Consider the following 12,338-nt stretch of genomic DNA (forward strand, 5'->3'; position numbering starts at 1 on the left):
AGGTTCCTCACCAAACATGTAGGCATCCTATCTGGCAGTTGTGCTACTGTAATACTGTCTTCTTCTTGATAGATGTGTCGTGTCAGAATGTTGTATACAAAAATCAATCCAATGACAAGTTTTCTTGCAACCCAAATAATTATTGTAAACATGTATTGCAAACTTAATATATATTTTTTTAGTGCAAATCATTCTTTATCATAAATATATAGTATTTTTCTTAAACACTATTGTTACCTTGGATACTATAATGTGAAAGGAACACATTAGAATACAAACCAAGGGACACAAACAATTACAATAAATGTAAGGGGGCAAATCGTTGGATATAAGGGAAAGTCGCCAAGAAATAAGGAGCGAATCATTGTCAAGGGGCGATTCATTACAGTACCACCCATTAAATTGCTGTTTGCGGTATCCACGGATCACGATATAACTTGTCACGTCATCCATGTAAATAAATATGCATAGTTTATGATCTCAAAACACGTTACACATGTATTTACCTAACATTTTCTTGTTGATTTAAGTGTTATATCCTTATGTTACATATTGTTCTATGAGATAAGATATCATTCCATGTGAAGTATTTTCAAATGCGTAAAATAACATATGTTATCAGAAATGCAGTGCCAAATTATACTTTTTACATGATGTTAAAAATTTTTAGGGACAAATAAATAAGAATATTTTTCACAGCTAAAATTCTAAGATATTGCAACCTTACACGCTCATTGGTCACACCTTCAAGTTTAAATGATCCAAATCAAGTGAACTTGTTTAGTTCATTTGTTGTGAAAAACATTATTGGCCATAAAATATTTTGGATCACAATTCAATACTAGATACTCAAGTTTCTGTATCATGAAATGTTCAATTAACCCATTATTGCACATACAAAACATCATTCTAATTAATAACTATACAACAGATTCATATCAAAATGTTTGCCAAGGCAAGTGGTTATTATATAAGGGGAGAGTGGCTATGAAATAAATGGGAGAGTATTGATAAAGCATTATTTAATGTATTAAACCAGTTTAAATTATAAGAGATAAATAGTTCATATTTCTGACGTGGCAAACGGGCCAATATTTTGCAAAAACGCGCATTATTGTCCCCTACCGGTTTCACCGCAGGGAACTTCTGGTTTGCGCTCTATCTGTCAGTTACACTTCTCTGGATCCTGCGATAACTTTAAAAGTTCTTAATATTTTTTCATGAAACTTGAAACATGGATAGATGGCAATATGGACATTATGGACATTATGCACATCATTTCATTTTGTTCCTACGTCAAAAATTTTGGTTGCTATGTCAACAAATACACTAGAAATACTGCTGAAAATGGTGATTTTTCTGGATCCTGCGATAAATTTAAAAGTTCTTCATATTTTTTCATGAAACTTGAAACCTGGATAGATGGCAATATGGACATTATGCACGTCATTTCATTGGCCAGCCTACGTGAAAAATTCTGGTTGCTATGGCAACAAATAAAAAATAATAATCTGACAACGGTGGAATTTCTGACAATGGTGGAGCCGTTAGGGGACTATATTGCTTGGCAATAGTCTTGTTATTTTTAGTTTTATTTGTTGTATTATTTCAATCCTGATCAACTCAATCTGAAATTCCTTGTTGTTTTTATTTTGACTGGCTTCCCCTATCCAAAGTAATTTTGTGTTCCCGTTAAAGCCCCACTAACAATGTTTCAGGGATTTTCTCCGGATGCACGTCTGCCAGTGCACTATGTGGATGACCCTGAGCTGGTGTACGTGATGTTGAGGTACCGTCAGTGCCACGACCTGTTCCACACGGTGCTGGGTATGAGACCCAACATGCTGGGAGAGTGTGTCGTCAAGTGGGTGGAGGCCATACAGCTGGGGCTGCCCATGTGTGCCATGGGGGCACTTGTCGGACCCATCAGACTCATGCCAAAGTATGTAGTTGAGCCGTGCTATGGTAAAACAGGTTAAATTTTTGCCAGGGACGACAATATCTGTTTGTATGGTATTTGTCATTTAAAAGAAGTCTCTTCTTAGTGAAAATCTAGTTTAGGCAGAAATTGTCATCCCTCATTAGCCTGTGTGGACGTCACAGTCTAATCTGGGACGACACTTTACACACATGCAAGAAGCCCCATTTTTTCAGAGCAGTGCTTTTTCGTTTTTCATCTAAATAGGGGAACATTTCAATTGTCTCCATCTGTGTCAAAATTGTGCAAATTACAGTTTTGTTGTAATAAGTACTGTACTTGGCTGCAGTGGTTATTTAAGTTCATTGTCAGCGAGAACTTAAGTTAAAGGAAGCAATGTTTTGACTGTAGACAGTTTAATGTAAGCAAGTTGATAATACTGGTAGTTATTGTTGTTGTGCTAGCAGATTTATACATAACAAATACAATCGCAGATGCGCAGAATTTTCCAAATGAAACACTTACTTGAAAGGGACCTTTTCACAGAATTTGGCATGCTTTTAAGTTTGTCATTAAATGCTTTAATATGATAAATGTAACATTTTAACTAAATAACTCCAGTATTAAACAAGAATTAAAGTAAAGAAAGAAAAAAAGCAATCCATAAATCAGCTCCAACCACTGATTCTAAAAGTAAAAGTCTAGCGCTTAAACCAGTCGGCCATCCATACTGATATAAAGTGCGATATATTTTATACTATATATATATAGCAATCCTCATAATGTCACAAAATATAACAATAACAACAGAACTCTTCAAATTATACAATCGTTTTGCATATGTAACGCTTTATAATTTTCAAGTTTTTTAATAGTAAAAAAATGCATATAATGGATATTCAAAAGCATGGTAAATGGTCAGTATGACTTTTTTATCGCAAATACTTTTTTATCGCAAATATCTTAACTATAAAAAAAATTCGCAAATCTGAAACTATTTTTTTGTTAAATGCGTCAATTTACCAAAACGTGGAAAGGTTCCTTTAAACTATGCAATTGAACAAAACCTCTATTGTTGTTAATTAAAAAAAAGTAAGGTCATCTTAATTATTTTAGTGAGAAAAGCTTAACAAATAAATTCTTCCGTATTGCAATATAAAAATGTGGAGTTTGTTCTTTTACACACAAAAAGTAGTAACATCTGTAACATCTCAAAACCTTTATCTTTTTCAGACATCGTCAAAACTACCTGACAACCTACCTGCCATGGGCCTTACGTAATGGCCAGAATGGCAAGTTCTTGATGAACGTGTACTTTGAGCGTGAGTGGGAGAGGGACCTGGCTGACCTGAGGCAGGAGCTGGGCCTGGAACCACCACCTGAGGAGCCCTACCCGAGATGAGGGCAGCCTGGAACCAACACCTGAGGAGCCCTACCGGGGATGAGGGCAGCCAGACACTAGTTGAGATATGTTTTGTTACAAAACGTGGATTGCTTTTAACAAGTATTATGTGGATTGCATGATAAACAGCTTGAATGGCTGAGTTCTGTGGTACTTGCATACAGCTGAACTGTGTGGTGAAAGTTCTATGGAAATTGAATGAATTCCAGTTAGCCAAGTTCATCTGTATTCAGCAATAAACTGTATCAGTGGCACTGTATGTGGACATAGTGTACTGAATACATGTATATATGTAACACCAAAATTCTATCTGTAACTCTTCTTGTCCATCATAAGACCTATGTGTTGAAAAATGTTATTTTATTATAAATAAATATTGTTAACTATTTTACAAATATACCGTATTATTGCATTTATGATTTGTTGAAATAAAACTTGTTAACAAATTTTGCATTAATTTTCATAAAATGTATTTGTTAAAAAATCTAGGATTTTTATAACCTCAATAAAAGCAAGAAATATAAGTTTCTATAATTTGACTAGTTTATTTATAAAATACAACAAACCACCTTGGTTTAGCCTTCAGTAATACAATGGTTTGTTTGTGTCTTATTTTGCCAGATGTTCTTTTGATTTCTTCTTGAGGCGGCAGGAGGCATGTAGGGATAGGCTTTTTTTATGGTCCCCAAAATTTTTTGGGGGGAAGCATATAGTGGCCACTTGGTCCGTCAGTCCGTTTGTCCGTCCGTGCACAATTTTTGTCAAGGCTATTTCTCAGCAACTAATGACCGGAATTCAATGAAACTTTATGGGAAGCTTCACTACCAAGAGGAGACGTGCATATTATCAGCGGGTTCTGGTCAGATGATTTTTCACAGAGTTATGGCCCTTTGAAATTTTCCATTAACTGTACATATAGTGCAATTCTTGTCCAGGCTATTTCTCAGCAACAAATGACCGGAATTCAATGAAACTTTATGGGAAGCTTCACTACCAAGAGAAGATGTGCATACAAATTATCAGCGGGTTATGGTCGGATGATTTTTCACAGAGTTATGGCCCTTTGAAATTTTCTATAACAAAATTCTTGTCCCCCCAACTACTGTGCCCTCAAGACGTTTCCTTTTATCTGAATATATAGTGCAATATTGTGACAAAAAAAACCTTTGGGGAGCATCACCCGTCTCCGACGGTTTCTTGTTTATATTTGTCTGTCCATATGAGGTTAACCCAAAATGACATGTTTTGCATAACATCAATAACCCATGTTACAAAGTACGTTCATGGATTTTGCCTTTGAACACTGTCAACACACCCACATCAACTGACCTTAGTTTCACCTTTATATTGACATTGAGTTATTCTGGGCCCGTATTTACCAACCCATTCTTAGACTAAAGAATAAAGAATAGACTTGGAACCAAGAAAAATACGTTCAGCTTTTGAATATATAAAGACTACCATTGGTGATTATGTCATTAACAAAATGTTCTACTAGAATTATGATTTAGAAGATGTGGTTAATGCCAAGTTTGACTCAAAATTCAAGCAATTCTTGAATAGTCTAAAAAAAAATATTAAGAATTAAGTCCAAAAATTGTTTTGAGAATACAGGCCCAGGTCTAAATTCTTGGTTAAAGGGACAGATTGGCGAAATTACTATTTTCCAAAAATGTGTCACAGATTAAAGAGATAAGAGAAAACTGTAGATCTAAGAGGGAAATAACAATAATTTTAACTCGTACTGAAAATACATTTTCATTTCCCCAGTAATAATCATTTGAAATAAATAAAGTGATAATGTTATGAATGCAAAATAATCCAAGTAATTTGGAGTAATTTTGTTGTTTTAGTTAAATTATGTAACTACACGTTGATCAATTTAATTATATCAAGTTAAAAGTCATGTTTGAACATATGAATTTGAATAAGAACGTTAGAGGCCAATGGTAAACAGTCTCATTCCAAAGGACACTGGATCGAGTTCCATTTGGGGTAAAGGTGTTTTCTTTCATAAATTCTATTCTTGCTTTAATTCTTAATCTCTAAAGTTAAAGCATTTAAATCTAGCCATATAAGGATTGAATGACTCAATTTTTAAAAAATGCCAAAATCTGTAAAAAAAAAGATTGTTTGCTAAACATTAATATTACTTACAAAAAAGCTTTAATACTTCCATTCAAAACACAGGTCACTAGCCTCACCTTCCCTCGTATTTGCCTTGACAATAATTTTACTTTTGGACTAAAACAACTCAATACTGACATGGCTTCCACTGGGTGCATTCTGCAGCTTCTTACACACCTCAAAGTAGCACTTAGTGGATGGAAACCTCCACACAACCAAAAGCCAACAAGGTGTGGAATCCTTTCAGGCATTAGTTTGTTTATGAAGTATACCAACATATGTTTTTTCTTAAATATGTCATTATTTAATAAAAAAGCTCCAAGATAGTATAGTCATTTAGTATAGTCATTTATTTCATAGAAAATGTACATGATTAATATTAAAATATCACACAGCTTTAATACCAATGTCAAACGACATATCACAAACTATCAATAAATAGCTATCAAATACTGTAAATACATGTAAAAAAGCAGTGCATAAATATATTTTGATTTTAAGTCTAAGAATATTTTAAGCAAAATTTGCACATAAATAGCACAATTGTTACAACAGTTTTTTTACACTAAAAATTCCACTGTCATTTAACATGTGCTTCAAGTTTAAAACCACAAACATTCAAAATATATATAATTAACTAACTTTAATATTATCTACTCTTTATATGTCTCAACCGAACATAAAAATATTTTAAGTTAAAAATGAGCAGTGGCTAAAGCTGTCCTAAGTGTGAAGACACCGGATTATATACTGTATATTTGAAATACAAATATGATAAAGGATTACATGTAGTTTAATGGTGTGTTAATTCGAAAATGATTATTTAAACGATAGTTTCATAATGGCCCTATGGTGCATGCACAAGTTTATGGCCACCAATTGTTGAAGTCTTCACCTGATGATCTAGCTTTTGACCCAGATTCAAAAACAGCCCTCATATTGTCAAAATAAACTTTCTGACAAAGTTTCATCAAGATTGGGTCATAAATGTGGCATCTAGAGTGGTAACACAGTTTTCTAAGCTGTAACCAAGTTTCGTAGATTGTCGATGCATATGACCCAGCTTCAAACTAAGCCTAGATATTTACATATAAACATTCTGACCAAGATGGGATGAACAATGTGGCCTCTAGAGTGGCAAAATTCTTCAAGTTGAAAGAACAAAAACTTAGGCAGTTTCACAAATGTTACACAGCATTTTTTTGATTATGTGTCTGGTATACAACAGTCTTCGAATAACAATGTATTGTACACAGTATATCACAGGCCCCAACACATATCAACAATCTTAAGTTAAAATTTGTCTTGAATAAAAAACGATGTAAGTTAAAATGTAAAAAGCAATTATATTAACCAATTTGAGAAGCTAAAATTGAGAAAATTGTTTATTATAGAAATATACATAGCTAAGAATTCCGGAACAACACATAAACCCAGATCTTTATCTTATGCACACAATAATTTCCATTCAAATACTAATATAGTATGAATCAAGGGGTAAATCCTACTGAAATATTTCGTTGAAAGAAAGCTTAAGACACTGTTTCTTCTGAGACAAGAAATGCATAATATCCTGTCGATTACAAATAATACATAACAAACTTTTGTTTGGCTTCTATAGAAAGTATCACCTATAAAAAATATATATGTACAGGTATTTTTGCTGAAAATTCCATTTCAAGACACCTAGTACACTTATACACAATGGTACAAAAAATAAATAAAAAATAAAACTATATTAAAAACAATTTAATAAATATCAAGGATGCATTTATATAAAATCTGGACGGTCAGACATTTATCAAACATTATCTTGAAATGAATTTCACATTTAAATACACTTTTATTACAAGACAGTAATAATTGTTTTCAAACTAAAGTACGTGTTAAAAATAAAAAAAAACAATCCAATATGATATTAGCAACACCTAAAACTAGAACTTGTCACAGTAGAGACGAATACCCCACTTTACTTTAAAACACGGGTAAAGCATAATAAAAAACAAATTCAGAAGTAAAATGTAGACTTGATCACAGACAAGATGAGATATGTTATTGCTTTAAATAACAACTCGAAATAATAAATGCCAATAACTTTGGAATGTTCTTCATGCATATAAAGAATTTTTCATGAGAAAGTATTGCAACCAATATGGATAACTGAGGTGTAATATACAGATAAAAATGTATATGTATACAATTACATGTACTTCTGGATATAAATGCAACCTATTAGTTAAAACATTTCCCCGATCCCCCAAACCACATGCAAGTGTTCATGTTCACAGACAACTCCATGTTAGTCTCCATAGTTCAGACACATGACAACATAAGCTTTTAGGATTAACAAGACTTCCATGTAAGCTCTGTATATCCAAGGAAACATACACTATGATATTAATTACTAATAAATCTCTCTGAGTCTTCATTATCTCTTTCTTGCAATCAACAAGTATTGTGTTTCATTTTCCATTTGTTGCCATCACATCACCTACACGTTTAAAAACTGACGCCAAAAAGGCCCTCCTGTCTCCTCACTCATTTGACTGCATCGTCCTTGTCATCTCTTGTGCAGGTGTCCTACAGGTGTGGCGGCACATTACCACACAGAGGAACCAAAGTCTTTGATACGTCGCGACCTTGATAGCTCTCCGTTGACAGTGTCCATCATCTTACTGGTCAGCTGATCTATCTCGTTGACCAATCGCAAAGATCGGTTCAAATCATCCTCACCCGCAGCAGACTGTTAGGAAACAATCAAAGCAATGATAAACACATCTTAGACGGAAGTCGTATGTAGTGTTTATTGAGTGAAAACATGACATATAACAAATAACAAATTCTAAATATGTCTTACTATAGACCTGCTTCATAGTATTTTTCATTATTATATGTGATACGCTACTGATCATAAGAATAGCTTCCAAAAGAATGTTATATTTTAATTTAATATATGCAAGTTTTAAATATTTGAATTTTATTTACTATTTTGCTAACTCTTAAATTTTGTTTGCAATGAGTTTGATATATACAGTAATGGCTAACAAAAAGATTAGTTTGTCAACATCAAAGCAATATACTACACAGTGACTATGATATGCTGTTGAGCCGTTGTTCTATTATTCAAGTGTGTTAAAGCCACTGGCACTGCTAAACCCAACACCACTGTCTACTACAGTTAACCAAAGAAAGAGATCACATGTGCTTATTAGACCAAAGTTAATGCGCATGTGTAGTATTTCTCTATCATAGTCTTTAAACAATGAAATAATAGCAGCAGAGAAAATTGTTAGAAAGCTAAATTATTCTTTTAACAGAGTGCAAAAATATTCTAGTTAATTTTCAGGAATGCGCTGGTGCTGAGTAACTTACAAGACTAAAATCGGACAAGTCGCTTAAAGACTGAAATTAAAACATAAACAAAAATCACACATAAAATTTTAATTCTGGTATAAAATCTGTATCACACATGATTTTAAACACTGCATGCCACTGAATGTCTTAGTATGGTAGTGTGCAAGGTGATGTTAATAATCCCCATAACGATGTTTATTAAAATACAAAAGAGTCTGAGACAACTGCCTTAACATTTCCTGATACAAATATAGGAGTGATACAAACTGATTTTTTTATTTTTATTTTGTAAAGCAAACTGCAGGTTTACAAATTTAAGCAAGTTAGAAAATTCTCCCAAATTAGGATTTTCAAAAATTGTTTCTCAATTATTTGATGAAAAAACAACAGAGAACAATATTTTGCCAATAGAGGTGCATTCATTCTACCTTGCCCCAGAATCGCCATTTCATTTTCCAAGCACAATTAACAAATCATTCTATCAACTCTCTTCCTTTAAATACAATTAGATTGACCTTAAATTTCAACAGTGTTCGCAGTATAGGTCTAATGAATGAAACAGTTTGTTAAACACCTGGTTTAAATGACTGCTATTGGTCTTCCATAGACTGTTCATACCCTTCAAAGTCTTACATGATTACAATTTACACTGGATTGTAAAGCACAACATTTGCTTTCAAATTTTGCAGACTAATTGTCAAATCCACGAAATAGGTTTGGTTGAAGTTGTTCACCTCACCATTAATTTTAATAACCTGATCAACTTGACTGAATGTTGACTCAGAGTTTGTAAGCATTTACTTCAGCTCTGGCATCTAGCCTACAGATGCAGTGACAACTGATCAGACAAGCATTTATAATTTTCCGAACAAACATGATCTGGTTATTGTTGAACTCAATTTCAAAGGTTTAGCGAGTGCTAAGGGAAGTAACTCCTGTGGCTTACAGTGGCTTTGTTCTCTCCCTTTACAACCAGATGAAGATTTCGCTGAGACTTTGTGCGACTCTGAATTAAGGGAACATGCTAGAGATGAAAAACCATGTAACCATTAAATCATTTAATGTTCACAATACAATATAGTAGTGTTTTTTTTTTATATTTCTGGCCTACTTAGATTGCACAATATCAGCTGATAGTTGACCAGCATGTTTACTAGCATTATTAATACCAAATAAAATGTTCAGAAGTGCTATTTGTGTAACTTTGAAATTGCTATATTAGATGAGCATTAAACAACATAAAACCTGTGAGAACTATTGTTATGTTCCTATTTCTAAACAAACAACATGATGCTAGTATCATATAGAACACACCTTCTGTTCAACAACATGATGCTAGTATCATATAGAACACACCATCTGTTCACTAGTATCATATAGAACACACCATCTGTTCACTAGTATCATATAGAACACACCAACATCATGCTAGTATCATATAGAACACACCAACATCATGCTAGTATCATATAGAACACACCATCTGTTCACTAGTATCATATAGAACACACCAACATCATGCTAGTATCATATAGAACACACCATCTGTTCACTAGTATCATATAGAACACACCATCTGTTCACTAGTATCATATAGAACACACCATCTGTTCACTAGTATCATATAGAACACACCATCTGTTCACTAGTATCATATAGAACACATCATCTGTTCACTAGTATCATATAGAACACACCACAACATGATGCTAGTATCATATAGAACACACCATCTGTTCACTAGTATCATATAGAACACACCATCTGTTCACTAGTATCATATAGAACACACCAACATCATGCTAGTATCATATAGAACACACCATCTGTTCACTAGTATCATATAGAACACACCATCTGTTCACTAGTATCATATAGAACACACCAACATCATGCTAGTATCATATAGAACACACCAACATCATGCTAGTATCATATAGAACACACCATCTGTTCACTAGTATCATATAGAACACACCATCTGTTCACTAGTATCATATAGAACACACCATCTGTTCACTAGTATCATATAGAACACACCAACACCATGCTTGTATCATATAGAACACACCATCTGTTCTCTAGTATCATATAGAACACACCATCTGTTCACTAGTATCATATAGAACACACCATCTGTTCACTAGTATCATATAGAACACACCATCTGTTCACTAGTATCATATAGAAACACACCATCTGTTCACTAGTATCATATATAACACACCATCTGTTCACTAGTATCATATAGAACACACCATCTGTTCACTAGTATCATATAGAACACACCATCTGTTCACTAGTATCATATAGAACACACCAACATCATGCTAGTATCATATAGAACACAACATCTGTTCACTAGTATCATATAGAACACACCATCTGTTCACTAGTATCATATAGAACACACCACAACATGATGATAGTATCATATAGAACACACCATCTGTTCACTAGTATCATATAGAACACACCATCTGTTCACTAGTATCATATAGAACACACCATCTGTTCACTAGTATCATATAGAACACACCATCTGTTCACTAGTATCATACAGAACACACCATCTGTTCACTAGTATCATATAGAACACACCATCTGTTCACTAGTATCATATAGAACACACCACAACATGATGCTAGTATCATATAGAACACACCATCTGTTCACTAGTATCATATAGAACACACCATCTGTTCACTAGTATCATATAGAACACACCATCTGTTCACTAGTATCATATAGAACACACCATCTGTTCACTAGTATCATATAGAACACACCATCTGTTCACTAGTATCATACAGAACACACCATCTGTTCACTAGTATCATATAGAACACACCATCTGTTCACTAGTATCATATAGAACACACCACAACATGATGCTAGTATCATATAGAACACACCATCTGTTCACTAGTATCATATAGAACACACCATCTGTTCACTAGTATCATATAGAACACACCTTCTGTTCAAAGAGAATGAGCAAGGTAAGCTTACAAATCTATCTTAACACACACTTACTGCTGGTTTCATTTTCTAGAGTATTCAAAACAATATTTAGTTGTTTTTACTTTAAAATGTACTTACATTTACTTTATAAACACAAGTTTTCTTTAAAAACAAACCCTCTGGTGCAGTAGCTATATCCGCCACATTTGGAAGGTATTGGGATGGTTTCAAACCAATAGAACAAACATTGCATAACAAGTTCAATGTGCATTTTCTGGTATGTTTTTGGTACATTGCATGTATTGTGAGCACAAAATTACATCAAATTAGTTTAAAAGTTCTTAAATCTGAAAACCATCTTTAAACAATTCAAAGATAGTGGAAATCAAAAATTTTTTTACATGTTATCCATTTTTTTAAACATATTCTTTCGCCTTTAAAACAAAACCAAAAATGTAAAAATTTGCTTATTTGTTGTTTATGTTTTAGGCCATGGATTATAAATTCCTAGATTCTCATCCCCGCCTGCCCATCGAAAATCGCCCCGCCAGAAGTGTTTTTATTTTGAAAAAA

General features: G+C 33.4%; 2 protein-coding genes across 3 annotated transcripts in view; one reads left to right on the forward strand and one right to left on the reverse strand.

The window, feature by feature from the left end:
* LOC127838327 (ubiquinone biosynthesis protein COQ4 homolog, mitochondrial-like) overlaps window positions 1–3,844 on the forward strand; it is a 25,454-nt gene extending 21,610 nt beyond the window's left edge. The window contains exons 4-6 of the mRNA XM_052366024.1: window positions 1–18; window positions 1,719–1,942; window positions 3,152–3,844. The exon at window positions 1–18 is cut by the window's left edge and continues 85 nt beyond it. Coding sequence (XP_052221984.1) covers window positions 1–18; window positions 1,719–1,942; window positions 3,152–3,320 — 411 coding nt within the window. The 3' untranslated portion in view covers window positions 3,321–3,844. The remainder of the gene's footprint in view (window positions 19–1,718; window positions 1,943–3,151) is intronic.
* A 1,935-nt stretch (window positions 3,845–5,779) lies between these two features.
* LOC127838312 (uncharacterized) overlaps window positions 5,780–12,338 on the reverse strand; it is an 87,742-nt gene continuing 81,183 nt past the window's right edge. For both annotated transcript variants that reach the window (XM_052365974.1, XM_052365973.1), the window contains 3 exons: window positions 11,838–11,852; window positions 9,748–9,807; window positions 5,780–8,190 (listed from right to left, as the gene is read on the reverse strand). In XM_052365974.1, the coding sequence (XP_052221934.1) occupies window positions 8,047–8,190; window positions 9,748–9,807; window positions 11,838–11,852 (219 nt within the window). In that variant the 3' untranslated portion in view covers window positions 5,780–8,046. The remainder of the gene's footprint in view (window positions 8,191–9,747; window positions 9,808–11,837; window positions 11,853–12,338) is intronic.

The sequence above is a fragment of the Dreissena polymorpha genome, chromosome 7 (assembly GCF_020536995.1).
Source record: "Dreissena polymorpha isolate Duluth1 chromosome 7, UMN_Dpol_1.0, whole genome shotgun sequence".
Taxonomy (NCBI): Eukaryota; Metazoa; Mollusca; class Bivalvia; order Myida; family Dreissenidae; genus Dreissena; species Dreissena polymorpha.